This window comes from Theropithecus gelada, chromosome 11 (assembly GCF_003255815.1).
Source record: "Theropithecus gelada isolate Dixy chromosome 11, Tgel_1.0, whole genome shotgun sequence".
Taxonomy (NCBI): Eukaryota; Metazoa; Chordata; class Mammalia; order Primates; family Cercopithecidae; genus Theropithecus; species Theropithecus gelada.
Genome location: NC_037679.1, coordinates 12,550,552 through 12,571,040, shown reverse-complemented (window position 1 = coordinate 12,571,040; position 20,489 = coordinate 12,550,552). Strand labels below are relative to the sequence as shown.

General features: G+C 50.5%; 1 protein-coding gene across 3 annotated transcripts; it reads right to left on the bottom strand.

Annotated features, from left to right (window-relative positions):
* Positions 1–3,561: 3,561 nt before the first annotated feature.
* Positions 3,562–12,324, bottom strand: AMHR2 (anti-Mullerian hormone receptor type 2). Of its 3 annotated transcripts, none has more exons than XM_025402771.1 (11): positions 12,196–12,324; positions 11,709–11,891; positions 11,280–11,471; positions 10,939–11,016; positions 10,608–10,726; positions 10,262–10,492; positions 6,837–6,951; positions 5,910–6,082; positions 5,559–5,706; positions 5,254–5,390; positions 3,562–4,055 (listed from the first exon to the last, which is right to left on the bottom strand). In XM_025402771.1, the coding sequence occupies exons 1-11, from the start codon at positions 12,242–12,244 to the stop codon at positions 3,759–3,761; spliced, it is 1,722 nt and encodes a 573-aa protein (XP_025258556.1). In that variant the 5' UTR covers positions 12,245–12,324; the 3' UTR covers positions 3,562–3,758. The 3 variants fall into 3 exon arrangements, with proteins under 3 accessions (XP_025258556.1, XP_025258558.1, XP_025258557.1); XM_025402773.1 differs by having other exon boundaries at positions 5,254–5,386; XM_025402772.1 differs by lacking the exons at positions 5,254–5,390; positions 5,559–5,706.
* Between the last annotated feature and the right edge of the window lie 8,165 nt (positions 12,325–20,489).

Sequence of the window (20,489 nt, the reverse complement as noted above, 5' to 3'; positions counted from 1 at the left end):
TTTTTTTGAGACGGAGTCTCGCTCTGTCACCCAGGCTGGAGTGCAGTGGCCGGATCTCAGCTCACTGCAAGCTCCGCCTCCCGGGTTCACGCCATTCTCCTGCCTCAGCCTCCCGAGTAGCTGGGACTACAGGCGCCTGCCACCTCGCCCGGCTAAGTTTTTGTATTTTTAGTAGAGACAGGGTTTCACTGTGTTAGCCAGGATGGTCTCCATCTCCTGACCTCGTGATCCGCCCGTCTCGGCCTCCCAAAGTGCTGGGATTACAGGCTTGAGCCACCGCGCCTGGCCTTAGTTTTTGTATTTTTAATGGAGACAGTGTTTCACCGTGTTGGTCAGGCTGGTCTCGAACTCCTGACCTCGTGACCCTCGGCCTCCCAAAGTGCTGAGATTACAGGCGCATGCCACTGGGCCCAGCTTCTTTTTTTTTTTTTTTTTTTTGAGAAGGACTATTGCTGTGTCACCTGGGCTGGAGTGCAGTGGTGCGATCTCGGCTCCCTACAACCTCCACCTCCCAGGTTCGAGCCATTCTCCTGCCTCAGCCTCCCAAGTGGCTGGGACTACAGGCACGTGCCACCATGACCGGCTAATTTTTCTATTTTTTGTAGAGATGGGGTTTCACCATGTGGGCCAGGCTGGTCTCGAACTCCTGACCTCAGGTAATCCATCCACTTTGGCCTCTGTCAAAAAAAATTTTTTTGTGAGTGAGGCTCCGTCCGAAAAAATTTAAAAAAATAAAGAACATCCAAAGAGTACTGTTTAGCCTAGATTAGGGGAAACATAAGCTGCCAGGGGGTAATTATAGTAGTTGGGGCCTGCAGGTCCTAGGAAGAAGGAAAGAAAAGGTGCCCAGAAGCAGGCCTTGCCCATCAAAGTATGATGTAGGTTGATTAAGAAAGGAAAAGAAGGCCAGGCGTGGTGGCTCACACCTGTAATCCCACCACTTTGGGAGGCCGAGATGGGTGGATCTCGAGGTCGGGAGTTCAAGACCAGTCTGGCCAACATTAGTGAAACCCCATCTCTACTAAAAAACACCAAAAATTAGCTGGGTGTGGTGGCGGGCGCCTGTAGTCGCAGCTACTCGGGAGGCTGAGACAGGAGAATCAGTTGAACCCAGGAGGCAGAGGTTGCAGTGAGCCAAGATCCCACCATTGTACTCCAGCCTGGGCAACAGAGCGAGACTCCATTTCGAAAAAAAGAAAAAGAAGAACTAGCCCCTGCCTAGGTTGCCTCAGTGGGACTTGAGAACTGACTGGATGTGGATGAGAGCTGAGTCACAGGAAGGGACAAGAACACGCTCCTGGGAAACTCTTGCTCAGTTAAGACACAGCTCAAGCATCCTGTGCTCTGTGAAGCATTCCTGCTCAAGTCTCTCCTGTTACCCCCAGGACAGTGTACAGGACCCCAACAATGTGATGTGCAGGTCTTTGAGCACCTTTAGGGCAGTGATTTTTGTTGTGTTTACCCTTCTTTCCCCAGTGCCCACCACGAGATCCCACCTTTAAAAATAATGTTGAGGCTGGGTGTGGTGTCTCATACTTGTAATCTCAGCACTTTGGGAGTCCTAGGCAGGTGGATCCCTTGAGCCCAGGAGTTCAAGACCAGCCCGGGAAACATGGCAAAACCCTGTCTCTATGAAAAAATACAAAAATTAGCCGGGTGTAGTGGCACGCATCTGTAGTCCCAGCTACTTGGGAGGCTGAGGTGGGAGGATCGCTTCAGCCCAGGAGGTCAAGGATGCTGTGAGCTATGATCACAGCCTGGGTAACAGAACAAGAGCTTATCTCAAAAACAAAAATAATAAACAATTTACTTTGGGAGACCAAGGTGGGCAGATCACGAGGTCAGGAGATCAAGACCATCCTGGCTAACACAGTGAAACCCTGTCTCCACTAAAAATACAAAAAAATTAGCCAGCTGTGGTGGCTGGTGCCTGTAGTCCCAGCTACTTGGGAGGCTGAGGCAGGAGAATGGCATGAACCCGGGAGGCAGAGCTTGCAGTGAGCTGAGACCGTGCCACTGCACTCCAGCCTGGGCAACAGAGCAAGACCCAGTCTCAAAATAAATAAATAAATAAAAATTTTAAAAAATAAACAATTTGCTGGGCGCGGTGGCTCACATCTGTAATCCCAGCACTTTGGGAGGCTGAGGCGGGAGGATCACAAGGTCAGGAGATCGAGAACACGGTGAAACCCCGTCTCTACTAAAAATACAAAAAAAAGGCCAGGCGCGGTGGCTCAAGCCTGTAATCCCAGCACTTTGGGAGGCCGAGACGGGCGGATCACGAGGTCGGGAGATCGAGACCATCCTGGCTAACACGGTGAAACCCCGTCTCTACTAAAAAAAATAAAAAAACTAGTCGGGCGAGGTGGCGGGCGCCTGTAGTCCCAGCTACTCGGGAGGCTGAGGCAGGAGAATGGCGTGAACCCGGGAGGCGGAGCTTGCAGTGAGCTGAGATCCGGCCATTGCACTCCAGCCTGGGCAACAGAGCGAGACTCCGTCTCAAAAAAAAAAAAAAAAAATACAAAAAATACAAAAAAAAAAAATTAGCCGGACGCGGTTGTGGGCGCCTGTAGTCCCAGCTACTCGGGAGGCTGAGCCAGGAGAATGGCGGGAACCCGGGAGGCGGAGCTTGCAGTGAGCCGAGATCGCGCCACTGCACTCCAGCCTGGGCGACAGAGTGAGACTCCGTCTCAAAACAAAACAAACAAAAAAAAACAATTTAAAATGCTGGGTGCAGTGGTTCATGCCTGTAATCTCAGAACTTTGGGAGGCTGAGGAACGAGGACTGCTTGAGCTCAGGAGTTTGAGACCAGCCTGGGCAACATAGCAAGACTTCATCTCTACAAAAAATAAAAAATTACGCCAGATGCGGTGGGCCTGTAATCCCAGCGCTTTGGGAGGCCGAGGTGGGCGAATCACGAGGTCAGGAGATCGAGACCATCCTGGCTAACACAGTGAAAACCCGTCTCTAGGCCAGGCGCAGTGGCTCAAGCCTGTAATCCCAGCACTTTGGGAGGCCGAGACGGGCGGATCACGAGGTCAGGAGATGGAGACCATCCTGGCTAACACAGTGAAACCCCGTCTCTACTAAAAAAAAAAAATACAAAAAACAAACAAACAAAACAAAAACCCGTCTCTACTAAAAATACAAAAAATTAGCCAGGCATGGTGGCGGGTGCCTGTAGTCCCAGCTACTCGGGAGGCTGAGGCAGAAGAATAGCATGAACCCGGGAGGCAGAGCTTGCAGTGAGCGGAGACTGTGCCACTGCACTCCGGCCTGGGTGACAGAGCGAGACTGTGTCTCAAAAAAGAAAAAATAGCTGGGTATGGTGGTCCATGCCTGTGGTCCCACCTATTCAGGAGGCTGGGGTAGGAGGATCACAAGAGCCCAGGGAGGACAAGGCTGCAGTGAGCCATGATCGTGTCATTGCACTCCTGCCTGGACAGAGACTCTGTCTTCAAAAAAAGAAATCAGATAAATAAATAAAAATAAATGTTAGTGGAAGAGAAGAGGGACAAGAGGGTTCCTGGATTACAGGAATAGAGGAAGGCCCAAGGATATGCGTCAGGAAAGCTGACTTTATTCTGTTTCCTGCACACCTACACCGAGTCACTGGTCAGAACTGCTGTGGACTGGATCCCCACAGAAGAATCCAAGGATTCGGCAGGTGGGAAAGGCAGTGATGAGGCAGACAAGACAGCTATGCAATCGCCATGTTTATGTTGGCATGTACATTGATTACACATAAACTGCATATTTACATAGGAGAAAGGGTACAGGCAGGCTGAGGATTCCTGGAACAAGGGCCTTGCTGAACACTGAAGTGGCAGGCACTCCGCTGAGGCCTACAGGGCAGGATGGTAGGGGCAGGAGTTGAAGTACAGTCTTCTGGGCAGAGAGGTGTGCAGCCACATGGACAGCTCTCTGGAAAGGGGTGGCTCTCCTGAGGATGGGCCAGGGCAGCCAGGCGCTGCTGTACGCACTCAGCCGTCAGCCGTGCTTCTGGGTCTGCATCCCAACAGTCTTCTAGGAGCTCCCTCAGCCCATCAGGATCCTGGGAGGAATGACAGGGAGGGAGGGTTGACTCTAGGATCTTGAGTGGGCGCCAGGGTTAAAAGGCATCTTCAGTGTCCATCACTCGCCTGCTTTCAACACCCACTTCTGATCTTTCCTGGAGCCTCCCTCCTTTCCCTCTTGCTGAATTCCAGCCTTCTGAATCTTGTTCCCTATGAAACAGGCTCTGCAAAGGCCTTCTGTACAGCCCACTGTTTCCTCTGAGGAGCTAATATAGGTTGAAAGCTTAATATGCTAATGGGAAATTACTCTCTTTCCTCTCAGAGAGCCAGAGTCTTCTGCAAGTAATGCCCAGTTTCCGTTAGCTAACTTAACACTTGTGCCGTGGAAATTTCAGATCAGGTAGCAGAAGGCACATTCTGTTAAAAAAGTATTTGTGGCCAGGCACGATGGCTCACGCCTGTAATCCCAGCACTTTGGGAGGCCGAGACGGGCGGATCACGAGGTCAGGAGATCGAGGCCATCCTGGCTAACATGGTGACACCCCGTCTCTACTAAAAATACAAAAAATTAGCCGGGCACGTTGGCGGGCACCTGTAGTCCCAGCTACTCGGGAGGCTGAGGTAGTAGAATGGCGTGAACCCAGGAGGCAGAGCTTGCAGTGAGCCGAGATCGTACCACTGCACTCCAACCTGGGTGACAGAGCAAAACTCTGTCTCAAAAAAAAAAAAAAACAGTGTTTGTGCAAAGCCCTGAACTTTCACTGTGAGGCCACTGCTTTCACCCTTTATACCCAGAACTGCCTTTTATTGGGTCACAGCAGAAACATCAATGTATGACAGAATGGGGACTTACTGAACTGATTTTTGGGCTTTACTGTATTAGGAAAGCAGATGGGGCAGAGCTCAGGACAAGAGCAAAGCCAAGGAGGGCATCCTGGAGAAGGGGACTGAGGAACAGGGCTAACTGATGGTAGAGAGGAGAGACAGGCTGGGCAAGGCTAAGCAGGAGGAAGGTGTGTGTCTCAGGTAGATGGAATGGACTGTGTGAGACTTAGGGTGGAAGAGGATGAACTGAGGGGTAGAGCAGGCTTGCCCAGTTCCAGCTGAGCATGAACCAAGGAGTGATGGGAGATGAGAGGAGATAGGAGTAGACAGATGCCCTGGCAGAGATGTCCTTGAAGCCCATGCCCAGCCCCCACTCTCCAGGTTCCCAGCCCAACAGCCTAGGCCTCTTACTGTAGCAAAGCAGCGCCAGGTGGATGGGATGTAGGGACGCCTCCTCTCTTGCACTGCCAAGGCCCATAGCTCATCAGAGGTAGGGGTATTGCCCAGTTCTGCCTCATAGGCCAGTTGGAAGGGTGGTGGACTGCTGTCTGGAGGGAGGTAGAGGGGCTGGGTGTCAGTTAGTCCTAGGGGTGCCTACCATATAGAAAAGGCAAGATAGGGAAGAGCAGAGCTTTCTCAGGACCAGGTCAGGTTGGGGTGAACCTAGAATGGGTGAGGGGGAGCCCAGGGGAAGGGACTGTACCACTTATCCTTACCAGGCCTCAAATCTGGGCAGCGGCTCAGTATCTCCCACAGGAGCAGAGCCAAAGAGTAAATATCAGCTCGTCGGAGGGCCATGCCCCAATCCTGTAGGTCCAGAGTCTTGTCCAAGAGCTCTGGTGCCATGTACCTCTGGGTGCCAGCCTGGAGAGCAAGGCACGAAGGGCCAAGAATCATCTCTGTGGCAACCCTCATTGCAGCAATGGTCCATGCAATATCCCCAAACACAGACTCAGCAATGTCCCAAATGCTATAGGTATTGCTACAACTGTTGACACACAATGGCTGCATTGCCATCAGCAGCACCACCATCATCCTGGGCCTCACCAGTTAGCCAGAGAACTCACTTCCATGATGGCAGCTGGGCCTTGTGGTTGAGTAGGGTTCCAGGCAGGGGGCTGAGTGAGGCCAGGGAGCATCAAGGCAAGGCCCAGGTCTCCAATGGCACACGATCCATCTTCCCGAATGAGCACATTCTGGCTGCTCAGATCTCGGTGGGCAATACCTGGTTTATATTGGCCTGTGGGGGAATCAAGGTCGAAGGAACATGGATGTTCTTCCTCCCTCTTTTTTTTTTTTTTGAGACGGAGTCTCGCTCTGTCACCCAGGCCGGAGTGCAGTGGCCGGATCTCAGCTCACTGCAAGCTCCGCCTCCCAGGTTTACGCCATTCTCCTGCCTCAGCCTCCTGAGTAGCTGGGACCACAGGCGCCCGCCACCTCGCCCGGCTAGTTTTTTTTGTATTTTTTAGTAGAGACGGGGTTTCACCGTGTTAGCCAGGATGGTCTCGATCTCCTGACCTCGTGATCCGCCCGTCTCAGCCTCCCAAAGTGCTGGGATTACAGGCTTGAGCCACCGCCCCCGGCCTTTTTTTTTTTTTTTTTTTTTTTTTTGAGTTGGCATCTCGCTCTGTTGCTCAGGCTGGAGTGCAGTGTCGCAATCTCGGCTCACTGCAACCTCCACCTCCCGGGTTCAAGCGATTCTCCTGCCTCTCAGCCTCCCGAGTAGCTGGGACTACAGGCACATGTCACCATGCCTGGCTAATATTTTGTATTTTTAACAGAGACGGGGTTTCACTGTGTTAGCCAGGATGGCCTCGATCTCCTGACCTCATGATCCGCCTGCCTCGGTCTCCCAAAGTGTTGGGATTAAAGGTGTGAGCCACCGCGCCCGGCTCTTCCTCCCCCTTTTGACCCAATCCTTCCCCTCCAAACTAAGGGAGAATCAGAAACATAGCAGTGTGGCTGCCTTGACTTCCTATGCCCAGCTCACCCACCATTCTGCCAGCGCTCCTCATGGAGAAATGCCAGGCCCTGGGCCAGGGACAGTGCCATCCGCAGGGAACTTCCCCAGTCACTGGTGTGCTGGGTCAAGTAGTGGTACAGGGAGCCCTGGGAAAAAACAGAGAGAAAAGGACAGTACACAAAGCTGGAGGTGGCTGATCCATCCCAGGGAGCAGAGATCAATTGACAGTCTTCTCCCTGCATCTCCCCAGCAGACAGACACACCGACGGATGCTGGCCAAGACAATAGGTAGAAGGAGTAAGACTGTGCATCAATTGACATGAAAAATAGTAACTCGAGATCAAGGTTACTAGGCACTTACTGTGGTCCAGGCCCAGTGGATGTGGCCTCCTGTAATCCTTGTGACAACCCTAGGAGGTCGGTCTTCCTGTCACACCCCCATTTAACAGATGAAGAGCTTTTCCTCAGAGAACTAAGGAAACTCGCTTGAAGTCAGTCGGTGAGGCAGGAGTGGAGCTTGAATCCAAGCAGTCTGACTCAAGATCACTTACTAATAACCACCAGCTTATACTGACTCAGAAAATGTGAGGCAAAGACAGTAACAGAGGAGGCAGGGTAAGCTAGTCAGGGGCATCCCTCATGAGCCACCTTGTCTGAGGTGTCAGGCATGTGTACACATAGACAGGCAGAGCCAGTAGATAACAGAGTAGCAGGTGGAGGGCAAGTGGGAATTGGAGGGAAGGGAGCAATAGAACCCCTCATTCGACAAGTGTCATCAAGCACCTTCAGTGGCCATGAGTTGTGTGCAGGCACCAAGATGACTCAGATGAGAAGGTAAGAGATAAAGAATGCAGTAAACCCCAAGATGGGAAAATTAACCGAGTGCCAAGGGGCATAAAGCAAGAATGACTAACACTGCCTGGAGAAGTCAGAGAAATTTAAACAAACAAACAAACAAAAAAACAGTGATTTTTGAGCTGGGCCAGGAGGTATGTGGTCAAAGAGGAGATTTTCCATCATTCAAGATTTCGGAGGTGCAGAAGCTATAGGGGCTGAAAAAGTCCAGGGAAGAGCCACTGCATTTGGGCACTGAAACAGGTGGTGGAGGTTGAACTACTTACAATAGGGCAAAGTGAGTTGTGGGGAGCTCTTCTACGTGGACAGAGACACACACAGTCCTGGTGGAGGGGTAAACAGGAGACAACAGACATGATGATGAGGAGCCAGCTCTAGAGTCACATAGATTCTGGGCAAATGACTTTCCTTTTCTGAGCCCCATGTGGATAATCATTCCTACCTCATAATGTGTTTGCAAAGGGTGTGTTTGGAAATGTTTAAAGTGTGTAGCATGGCCGGGCGGGGTGGCTCACACCTGTAATCCCAGCACTTTGGGAGGCCGAGGCAGGCGGATCACTTGAGGTCAGGAGTTTGAGACCAGCCTGGCCAACATGGTGAAATCCCATATCTACTAAAAATACAAAAATTAGCCAGGAGTAAGTAGTGGCGGCACGCCTGTAATCCCAGCTACTCGGGTGACTGAGGCAGAATTGCTTGAACCCAGGAGGCAGAGGCTGCAGTGAGCTGAGATCGTGCCACTGCATTCTAGCCTGGGCAACAGAATGAGACTCTGTCAAAAAAAAAAAAAAAAAAAGTGGGTAGTGTAATGCCTAGCAGGAAGCAGATGGGAAATGGTATGAAAGCTTTAAAAGTACCAAATCTTTAGCAGGCCCATAGGGCCTGGTGTGGCTGGCCTCTGCCTACCTTTTCCTCTTCTTTTTGCTCATTGCTCTCCCCTTCAAGTCACATCTTATTATTCTTATAATTCAGTGGCCCTCTCTTCTAGCACTTAGCACACTTGACATTTGACACTTGTGTTTACTTGATCCATTTCTGTCTCCCCTGCTAGTCTATAAAATCTGTAAAGGCAGGGATTGTGTTTTTTCTGGCCTCTAGCATAGTGTCTGACATATAGTTCATAATTATTTGTTGAATGAATATATGAATGAGTTTGGAGGGTTGTGCATGAAGGTATTTCTTTAACATTGGTTTTTTTTTTTTGAGATGGAGTCTTGCTTTGTCACCCAGGCTGGAGTGCAGTGGCGCGATCTCCACTCACTGCAAGCTCTGCTTCATGGGTTCACACCATTCTCCTGCCTCAGCCTCCCGTGTAGCTGGGCCCCTGCTGGTACTGGCGCCCGCCACCACGCCCGGCTAATTTTCTTAAATGTATTTTTAGTAGAGACGAGGTGTCACCGTGTTAGCCAAGATGGTCTCGAACTCCTGACCTCGTGATCTGCCCGTCTCGGCCTCCCAAAGTGCTGGGATTACAAGCGTGAGCCACCGTGCCCGGCCAACATTTTTTTTTTTTTTTTTTTTTTTGGCTGGGCACAGTGGCTCATGCCTGTAATCCCAGCACTTTGTGGGGCTGAGATGGGTGGATCACTTGAGGTCAGGAGTTCGAAACGAGCCTGGCCAACATGGTGAAACCCCGTCTCTACTAAAAATGCAAAGATTAGCCAGGCGTGGTGACAGGCACCTGTAATCCCAGCTACTGGTGAGGCTTAGGGAGGAGAATTGCTTGAACCCAGGAGGCAGAGGTTGCAGTGAGCCAAGCTATGCCACTGCACTCCAGTCTGGGCAACAGAGCAAGGCTCTGCCCCCCTCACAAAATAAAATAAAATAAAATAAAATAAATATATAAACATGTATTGTTTTTGTAATAAAAAATAAAAATAAATAAAAATTATTATTATTTTGAGACGGGGCTTACTCTGTCACCTAGGCTGGAGTGCAGTGGCACAATCTTGGCCCACTGCCAGTCTTGACCTTCCCAGGCTCAGGTACTCCTTCCACCTCAGCCTCCCAAGTAGCTGGGACCGCAGGCACGTGCCATCACACCCAGCCAATTTTTTCTTTTTTGTAGAGGTGGGGTTTCACAGTGTTGCCCAGACTGTTCTTGAATCCCTGAATTCCTGGGTTCAAGCAATCCTCCCAAGTTGGCCTCCCAAAGTGCTGGGATTACAGGCGTGTGCCACCGTGCCCAGCTTGTTACTATTTTTTGAGATGGTCTCACTCTGTCTCCCAGGCTGGAGTGCAGTGGGATGCTCACGGCTCACTGCAGCCTCAACCTCCTATGCTCAAGCGATCTTTCCACCTCAGCCCCCTGAGTAGCTGGGACTATAGGTGTGCACTGCCATGCTGAGCTAATTTTGCAGTGATAGGGTTTCCTCATGTTGCCTAGGCTAGTCTTGAGCTCCTGGGCTTAGGCGATCCACCCACCTTGGCCTCTCAAAGTCCTGGGATAACAGGCGTGGGCCACCTCACCTGGCCATTTTTAATGTCTTAGAAAAGAGAAAATCGAAAGCAGAAGCATCAACAAGGCCCAGCTGCCATGTAGCCCCCACCTCCATACATACACACAGGCACACACACACATATATACTCCTTGGTGCTCACCTTGGGATGCAGTTCCAGTACCAGCAGGGGCCCAGAGAGCATGGGGCCAGGGCCCCCCCAGCTGGCGGTGATAAATCGGACAATGTGGTCGTGCTGTAGGCCTGGAAGTTCGTACAATGCTCTCTCAGCTTGGAACTGAGCCACAGACCTCGGTGGAAAGGCCTTGATGGCAACCAGTTTGCCTTGCAGCTGCCCGGCCCAAACCACTGCATGACCTCCTTCCCGGATTACCTGGTAGGGACACTGTGCTGAGTGTGGGCCTCTGAGCTATAATAGGGCCAGGCTTCCTCCCCAGCACAACCTCCAGGAGTGCCCAGAGGATCCCTTCTCTCCCTCCCTGGGGCACCTGGGAGAAGCACAGCTCGGGCAGCTCCTGCAGCTCCACACTCCAGTCCCTGCCCAAGTCTGGCCCTGGCTTTGGCACTGGTTCACTTCGCACTCTGTAGTTCTTTCGCTGTAGCAGGGCTGGAACAGAGAAGAGACTTAGGTTCAGGGTGCACATGCATGGGGACAGGAAAAGGGACTCTATGGAAAGGGAGCTTTGTGAGAGGTCATGGGAGTCTGGGAATCAGGCTATAGAGATCCCAAGACCATGGGGTCAGGGGTGCCTGGAGAGGGATCAGAGCTCTGGGGACAATGTCTTGGGGTCACAAGGGAGGGATGGGGTGGATTAGTACCCAAGATGATGCTGCCCAGCAGCAGCAGGAGGAGGAGGAACAGCCCCAGCAGCACCAGTGCCATCCAGATGGACTCACCTGGACATCAAGGCAAGAATGCAGGCTGGCAAGCACTGACCCAAACCTGCTCTCTGCTGTTCCCCTCCTGAGAGCTTGCTTCTCAACCCACCCCCACCCTGGTCACAAGACCCCTTATCTCCCAGTCACCAGGGCAACCAACTTCCCAAGGCCAGGAGGAGGAAAGTGTGGGGTGGGAGTAGGGTGAGAACTGGCCCTGGTTCCACCTCTCATCCTAACCTGGGCCCAGCCCCCACCAGCCTTCAGTACCCTTGGGTGGCTACCTGGGGCAGCCTGGGGACCCTGGGAGCCAGGAGTCCCAGGGCTCCCTGGAGGAGGCAGATGGCTGTAATTGGCATTGCAGAAGTCAGTGCCACAGGAGCAGGTGAAGAGAGTGGAGCCAGGGCTGGGGTGGGCTCGGGGACTTGGGTCACAGTGGAGGGACTCACAGCCTGGCTCATCACTGTCTCGGCATCCTGATGGGGTGGGATTAGGGGAAGAGGAGAGAAAGGGGGAAAAGGGAGAAAGCACAATGGCGTGTGGAAACAGAGGATAAATCCCTTCTCTATCAGAGGCATCCCTTCCATCTCTCATGGGCTTTTCTTTCCCACCACATGTTCTATTTCTCCCCTTCCCTCTTGGTTGCCACCCACACCCCAGGATGTGTCTGTCTCCCACCTTAGCTATCACCTGCCATATACTTTGCCATTCACCTTGCATTTCCACCTGTGCCCGGTCTTGGGTCAGGTTCCAGATCCCAAAGCAGCAGCGGCTGTAGAGGCAGCGGATAGCTCTAGGGAGCTCTGGGCCTGTATCTAGCAGCTCTCCCAGTGTCTTTGTGCTTCCCTGCACTCCAGGGGCCTCAAAGAACACACAAGTTCGCCTGTTTGGGGGTGCTGAGGCCCAGGGTGGGGAAAGGAAAGGATTCGAGATAGGAGTGAATGCAGAGGCAAAAAAGTGGCCAAAAGAACAGACAAAACATGTTCCACATCCCAGCGTCAGTATGGTAAAGCCACAGGAGGAAGCAGGGTCAGCAGAGGGCTGGAACCTGAGCCCCACCATGGGGACACATGGCTCTGTCCTTCACCCTCACTCACCCAGCCCACTCACCACTCTTCCAAAGGGGTGGCTCTTGCTTCAAGCGCCCCTTTCCCTCACGGGATGGATGGAAAGACCCTTCCCCTCCCTGTAGACGCTTACCTTCCACAGCTGTGGGAAGTAATGCCCAAAGCCCCAGAGACCCTAGCATCTTGCTGGAGGATGGCAGCAGCAGAAGGAGGAGAGCATGAGCCAGCACAGCTGCCCCTGGCCAAAGCTTTCTTCAGATACAGGGCATCCTGGGGCTTCTGATCCCTCAGTCCCCAACTCCGCCCCCCTCATTCTATCCCAGCCTCTGTGGGGGAGAAGGCTGCTGTGGGGGAGAGGGTGGGTGTGGGGAAAGCAGGGAAAGAAAGGGAGGAGCAGAGAACCAATCTCATATCCTCTTCTCTTCTGCAACCTCCTCTTTGCTCTGCATAGTGGGAGGAGGGGACCTTGCAGGCCCAGCTGAGAACCCAGTGATGCCTAATTTCAAATCTTTGCCCTTTCCTGACCTTGGAAGAAGATGCTGGACTCTGTTGACTCTTCTCAGGAGGAAACTAAGGTGAGGTCAAATGCTTAGAGCCATTCAGCTCTGCCCAAGATCCCTTCTAGCCTAAGATCCCTTTATATTCAGGGTTCATATCTGCAGCTGCTTGGGCAGAGGAAGGCCTCACAGCCCATATTAGAGGTTACCTTGTTTTCCAACTTAAGAATCAGAAAGTACATAAAACTTACCTGAATTAAAAAAAAAACACATTGAAAACAGTAACAATGGTAAATTTTGCTGTGTGGATTTCACTTAAAAAAAAAATCACATTGGTTCACAGGCTGAACAAATAACCATTATTAAGGAGGTGACAAAGTTCTTATCAAGCACCTACTATATTCTGGGTCACAGCTAGAGCTATGCATTTTACAATCGTCTCATCTAATTCTCCCCTGAAATATTTATTATTATTATTATTATTTTATTTATTTTTTGAGACTGAGTCTTGCTCTGTCACCAGGCAGGAGTGCAGTGGTGCCATCTTGGCTCACTGAAACCTCCCACTCCCTGGTTCAAGCGATTCTCCTGCCTGGGCCTCCCCAGTAGCTGGGACTACAGGCACACGCCACCATGCCCAGCTAATGTTTGTATTTTTAGTAGAGACAGGGTTTCACCATGTTGGCCAGGATAGTCTCAATCTCGTGACCTCGTGATCTGCCCGCTTCAGCCTCCCAAAGTGCTGGGATTACAGGTGTGAGCCACTGTGCCTGGCCTATTATTTTTATTATTTCCACTTTATAGGTAAGAAAATTGAGCTTAGGTAAGTCGCCCAAAGTCATTCAGCTAGGAAATAGCAAAGCTGGAATTTGAACTTAGGCAGGTCTGACTCCAAAGTCCAGGTTCTATTTTTTTTTTTTTTTTTTTTGAGACGGAGTCTTGCTCTGTCACCCAGGCTGGGGTGCAGTGGCGGGATCTCGGCTCACTGCAAGCTCCGCCTCCCAGGTTCATGCCATTCTCCTGCCTCAGTCTCCTGAGTAGCTGGGACTACAGGCGCCCGCCACCTCGCCCGGCTAGTTTTTTTGTATTTTTTTAGTAGAGACGGGGTTTCACCGCATTAGCCAGGATGGTATCGATCTCCTGACCTCGTGATCCACCCGTCTCGGCCTCCCAAAGTGCGGGGATTACAGGCTTGAGCCACCGCGCCCGGCCTATTCTTTTTTAAAAATTATTATTTTTGTACTTTTAGCAGAGACGGGGTTTCACCATGTCACCATGTTGGCCAGGATGGGGTTGATCTTTTTTTTTTTTTTTTTTTTTTTAGACGGAGTCTCGTTCTGTCGCCCAGGCTGGAGTGCAGTGGCGCGATCTCGGCTTACTGTAAGCTCCACCTCCCAGGTTCACGCCATTCTCCTGCCTCAGCCTCCCGAGTAGCTGTGACTACAGGTGCCCACCACCACACCGGGCTAATTTTTTGTATTTTTAGTAGAGACGGGGTTTCTCCCTGTTAGCCAGGATGATCTCAATCTCCTGACCTCGTGATCCACCCGCCTCGGCTCCCAAAGTTCTGGGATTACAGGCGTGAGCCACCGCTCCCGGCCTATGGGGTCGATCTCAACCTCGTGATCCCTCCGCCTTGGCCTCCCAAAGTGCTGGGATTGCAGGCGTGAGCCACCCCACCAGGCCGGCTGTATTCTTTGTATTACACCATACTGCCTGAAAGACGTACAAAATTCAACAATGAAAAAAAAAATAATGACTTAGTACTATACTTGGACATTTGAATTTAAATTGAGAAAATATGCATCATTACCTGCCAACATGCTACCAACTAAAAAGGGAGAATACAGTTCAAACTATCACCACCAGAGGTCAGCAGAGGAGAAATTCCCTGCTGCGGTGAGAGGGCCAAAGTACCTCCTCTGGTGACTAATACATATAGTACACCTCCTACATTTACTAAGCTGCAGGAACTATAAAATGTAAAGGGCGGGCACAGGATGTGAAGAATTTCAGCATGGAGGTGGGAGAGGGCTATGGCTTGTTCTGCAATAGAGGCAGAGGAGTCCAACTCCACCAGACTCTTTCCCAGAGTAATAAACAACAGAAATAGGTAATCACTTCCACCCCTGTGAGCCACTGGCTCATTGAGAATTAGAGTCAGAGGGGACTTGTTCTCTGTTTCCCTAGCTTTCTGTCGCCCTAGTGGCTGCCTGGAAACCCTTTCTTGGAATGATGGGGCTTAGACCAAGGATGATAGTCCCGAGTACTGACTTTTCTTTTTTTGAGACGAAGCCTCACTCTGTCACCCAGGCTGGAGTGCAGTGGCGCGATCTCGGCTTACTGCAACCTCTGCCTCCCGGGTTCAAGCGATTCTCCTGCCTCAGCCTCCTGAGTGCTGGGACTACAGGCGCCCACCACCACGCCCGGCTAATTTTTGTATTTTTAGTAGGGACGGGGTTTTACCATGTTGGCCAGGCTGGTCTCAAACTCCTGACCTCAGGTAATCCACCCGCCTGGGCCTCCCAAAGTGCTGGGATTACAGGCAGGAGCCACTGTGCCCAGCTTGAGTACTGACTTTTTGATTCTGGGGTCTTTCTTCTGGGGAACCTGCATCAAAGGAAGAGATAGTAAAAGTTCCAGTAGTCGTGTAACAGCAGCGGGAGGAATGACCAGGGATACAGATAGCCGCCCATCCTTCCTTGGGCCCTTCCAGGAGTCTGCAGGACCTTGCCAGTGAGGTGGAATGTTGTGCTTCCAGCTACTTTTCTTCACTGGCTCCCAGATCAGATAAGTCTGGGGTGGTGCGTGTGGTGGGGGGTGAGGGGAGATTTGAAGGTGAAATAGCTTCCTGTGTCTGGAATGTCTCAGGAGACTATCTCCTCCAGAGTGGGAGCAGGGTAAGGATCAGGCAGAAAGGCAGTCTCCTCACCCAAAGCTTTGGATAACTAATTCTTTCCAAGACAGAAACATTCCAGTCAGGTTTATGGGAACTATACCTGCTCTGGGTTGTTAGGTTTTAGAGTTAAGATGGTGATAGAGGCTGGGCGCTGTGGTTCATGTCTGTAATCCCAGTACTTTGGGAGGCCAGAAGTTTGAAACTAGCCTGGGCAACATGGTGAGACCCCCATCTATATTATTTTTTATTTATTTATTTATTTTTTTTTTTTTGAGACGGAGTCTCGCTGTGTCTCCCGAGCTGGAGTGCAGTGGCCGTATCTCAGCTCACTGCAAGCTCTGCCTCCCGGGTTCACGCCATTCTCCTGCCTCAGCCTCCCGAGTAGCTGGGACTACAGGCACCCGCCACCTCGCCCGGCTAGTTTTTTGTATTTTTTAGTAGAGACGGGGTTTCTCCATGTTCGCCAGGATGGTCTCGATCTCCTGACCTCGTGATCCGCCCGTCTCGGCCTCCCAAAGTGCTGGGATTACAGGCTTGAGCCACCGTGCCCGGCCCCCCCATCTATATTATTAAAGAAAAAAAAAAAAAGCATTTCCTTTTTTTTGAGACGGAGTCTCACTCTGTCACTCAGGCTGGAGTAAATTGGTGCAATCTCCGCTTACTGCAACCTCTGCCTCCTGGGTTCAAGCAATTCTCCTGCCTCAGCCTCCCAAGTAGCTAGGATTACAGATGCCTTCCACCACGTCTGGCTAATTTTTTGTATTTTTAGTAGAGATGGGGTTTCACCATGTTGGCCAGGCTGGTTTCAAACTCCTGATCTCAGGTCATCCACCGCCTAGGCCTTCCAAAGTGCTGGGATTACAGGCGTGAGCCACTCCACCAGGCCAAAAAAAAACGTATTTCATTAAGTGCTGGGCCTACAAAGATAGAGATGTGATTACTGCCCTCTGGGAACTCATAGTGTAGAAATGCAGGCAGATATATGGACAAGCAACCAGAAAACTGTGTTTCCTACTAGGGGCATGAGCAAAGAGCTATACAAATAGATCAAGTAAGCTAATTCTGCCTAGGGCATAGAAGAAAGGTGCCCAGAGAGTTTCACAGAGAAGGGGATATTTAAATAGTCCCAAAGGTAAACACAATGGTAAGAGAACAGTTGTTCTAAGCAAAGGGAATGGCAAGAGTAAAAGCACAGAGAAGTAAACACAAAGCCTTGTGTGTTAGAGGTGGAAGGAGTGAGGAGGAAGCAATATGAGATATGAGACAGAAAATCACCTCAGAGAGAGATGGACCAAATTGGAAAGGTTTTCAATTCTGTATCAGGGAGCTTAGACTTTCCCAAAAAGCAAAATATTTTAGGCAGGGGCCTGGTGGCAATTGGAAGATGGATGACTACTGGGGTTTGGAGAGATCAGTTGCAAGACCTAAGCAGTAAACAAAGTGAGTACTGAGACAGTGGAAATGAAAATAAAAGAGGAGGCCGGTGCGGTGGCTCACGCCTGTAATCCCAGCACTTTGGGAGGTCAAGATGGGCAGATCTCGAGGTCAAGAGATCAAGCCCATCCTGGCCAACATGCTGAAACCCCGTCTCTACTAAAAATACAAAAATTAACCGGGCGTGGTGGCGCGTGCCTGTAATCCCAGCCACTCAGGAGGCTGAGGCAGGACAATCGCTTGAATCCAGGAGGCAGAGGTTGCAGTGAGCCAAGATCACGCCACTGCACTCCAGCCTGGAGACAGAGCGAGACTCCATCTCAAAAAAAAAAAGAGGAAAAATTTGATATATATTGTATAGGTAATGTTGACAGGATTGGTAATCAAATGAATATTAGTAGGTGAAAGGGAGAACTAAAAGATGATTCTGAGGTTTCAAGTGTGAGTGATCAAAGAGCGGTGAAAGACAAAGAATTATTTCCCCTTCTACCATGTTGAATTTATCTGGAGGACATCCAGATGAAAATGTCTAGCAAGCAGACTTCCAGGTCAAGAGAAAAGTTAGGGCTTATGATTTGGGAGTCATCAACGTGGACATAATCTAATGTTAGAGTGGATGGGACTTGTTTAAGGGGGAAAAAGGTAGAGAAAGGAAAGGACACAAGACAGGGAACACAAATACTAAAGAGACACAGGAAGAAGTGGCTATGAAGGAGACTAAAAAATACAGAAATGTGCCGCGCACGGCAGCTCACACCTGTAATCCCAGCACTTTGGGATGCTGAGGCAGGCAGATCACCTGAGGTCAGGAGTTCGAGACCAGCCTGGCCAACACGATGAAACCTTGTCTCTACTAAAAATACAAAAATTAGCTGGGCATGGCGGCGGGTGCCTGTAATCCCAGCTACTCAGGAGGCTGGGGCAGGAGAATTGCTTGAACCCAGGAGACAGAGGTTGCAGTGAGCCAAGATCATGCCACTGCACTCCAGCCTGGGTGACAGAGTGAGACTCTGGCTCAAAAAAAAAAAAAAAAAAAGAAAAAGAAATGTTGAAGGAGAACCAAGAGTGTATCAGTGTCACATTCTATGGGAAGAAAGCTCCAAGATATAGTAGTCAAAAGTAGCACATTGAAGCAGTGAGGTCTAAGAGGTTAATGACTGAAAGATCACCAGAGCTGGCATCCAGATGGTTGACGCTATTGGGAAATTTTCTGGTAAATGATGGATGCTGAACAAAGTAGCCTGGCCCAGGTACAGTGGTTCATGCCTGTAATCCTAGCACTTTGGAAGGCCGAGGCAGATGTGAATCACTTGAGCTCATGAGTTCCAGACCAGCCTGGGCAACATGGCGAAACTCTGTCTCTACAAAAAATACAAAAATTAGTCGGGTGTAGGCCGGGCACGGTGGCTCACGCCTGTAATCCCAGCACTTTGGCAAGCCGAGGCGGGCGGATCATGAGGTCAGGAGATCGAGACCATCCTGGCTAACATGGTGAAACCCCGTCTCTACTAAAAATACAAAAAATTAGCCGGGCATGGTGGTGGGCACCTGTAGTCCCAGCTACTCGGGTGGCTGAGGCAGGAGAATGGCATGAACCCGGGAGGCGGAGCTTGCAGTGAGCCGAGATCCCGCCACTGCACTCCAGCCTGGGCGACAGAGTGAGGTTCCATCTCAAAAAAAAAGAGAAAAAAATTAGTCGGGTGTGATGGTGCGCACCTGTAGTCCCAACTACTTGGGAGGCTGAGGTGGGAGGATAGCTTGAGCTTAGGGGATGGAGGTTGCAGTGAGGCAAGATGAGTGATGCCACTGCACTCCAGCCTGGGTGATAGAACTAGACCTTGTCTCGGAAAAAACAAACAAACAAACAAACAAACAAACAAAAAACAGGCCAGGCACAGTGGCTAACGCCTGTAATCCCTGCACTTTGGGAGGCCGAGGCAGGCAGGAACACCTGAGGTCAGGAGTTCAAGACCAGCCTGGCCAACATTGTGAAACCCCATTTCTATTAAAAATACAAAAATTGGCCGGGCGCGTGGCTCACGCCTGTAATCCCAGCACTTTGGGAGGCCGAGACGGGCGGATCACGAGGTCAGGAGATCGAGACCATCCTGGCTAACACGGTGAAACCCCGTCTCTACTAAAAATACAAAAAACTAGCCGAGCGAGGTGGCAGGCGCCTGTAGTCCCAGCTACTCGGGAGGCTGAGGCAGGAGAATGGCGTGAACCCGGGAGGCGGAGCTTGCAGTGAGCTGAGATCCGGCCACTGCACTCCAGCCTGGGCGACAGAGCGAGACTCCGTCTCAAAAAAAAAAAAAAAAAAAAAAAAATACAAAAATTAGCCAGGCATGGTGGTGTGTGCCTGTAATTCCAGCTACTCGGAAGGCGGAAACAGAAGAATTGCTTGAACCCGGGAGGTGGAGGTTGCAGTGAGCTGAGATCGTGCCACTGCACTCCAGCCTGAGTGACAGAGCAAGACTCCATCCCAAAAAACAAAAACAAAAAAACAAAAGCAAACCCACAAAGTAGCCTGAGGATTGAATAAAGGAAGAGAAAAATGAGTGTAAACTACTTTCACTAACTTTGGAAATGGAAAAAACTAATCAGTAGCTTGAAGAGGAAGCTGAGGTTTTTCAAAATGGGGGAAGGGGGAATACTTGAACATGCTTTTTTTTTTTTTTTTTTTTTTGGAGACAGCTCTGTTGCCCAGGCAATATGTAATGGCGCGATCTTGGCTCACTGCAACCTCGATCTCCCGGTTCAAGCAATTCTCCTCCCTCAGCCTCCAAGTAGCTGTGATTACAGGTGCCAGCTCCCACGCCCTGCTACGTTTTTGTATTTTTAATAGAGACAGTGTTTCGCCATGTTGGCCAGCCTAGTCTCAAACTCCTGATATCAGGTAATCCACCCAGCTCAGCCTCCCAAAGTGCTGGGATCACAGGGGTGAGCCACCGCGCCCGGCCAGAACATGCTTATAGGCTGACAAAAGGTAACAATGGCTGTAGCTGGGAAAATTTGAGCAACAAAATAGTATTGGATTATAATCTATGTATAAAATAAATACACATTAACACATACTAATATAAATTGACTAAACGAGGGAGAAGAGACAAACCTTCCTTTCTTACAGAATTCCACCATAAGCTTGGGAAGCTAGGAGGAAAAACAATCCAGATAATAGATGTAGATATCACCCTCTAGGAGGTAAGGTCGTAAGTGTTAACAATGGGGAAAACACCAGACAAACCCAGATGGGGGGATATTCTACAGGATATCTGGCCAATACTCCCGAAGACTGTCAAGGTCATGAAAAAAAGGGAAAGACTGAGAAACTCTGAGCCGACTGGGGAGACATGACGAGTAAATGCTATGTGGTACCCTGGGATGGAGCCTGGAACAGAAAGAACACATCAATGGAAAAACTAATGAAACCCATAGTCTGGAGTTTAGCTAATGTAATGTACCAATGTCAGTTTCTTTTTTTTTTGAGACGGAGTCTCGCTCTGTCGCCCAGGCTGGAGTGCAGTGGCGTGATCTCAGCTCACTGCAAGCTCCGCCTCCTGGGTTCACGCCATTCTCCTGCCTCTGCCTCCCGAGTAG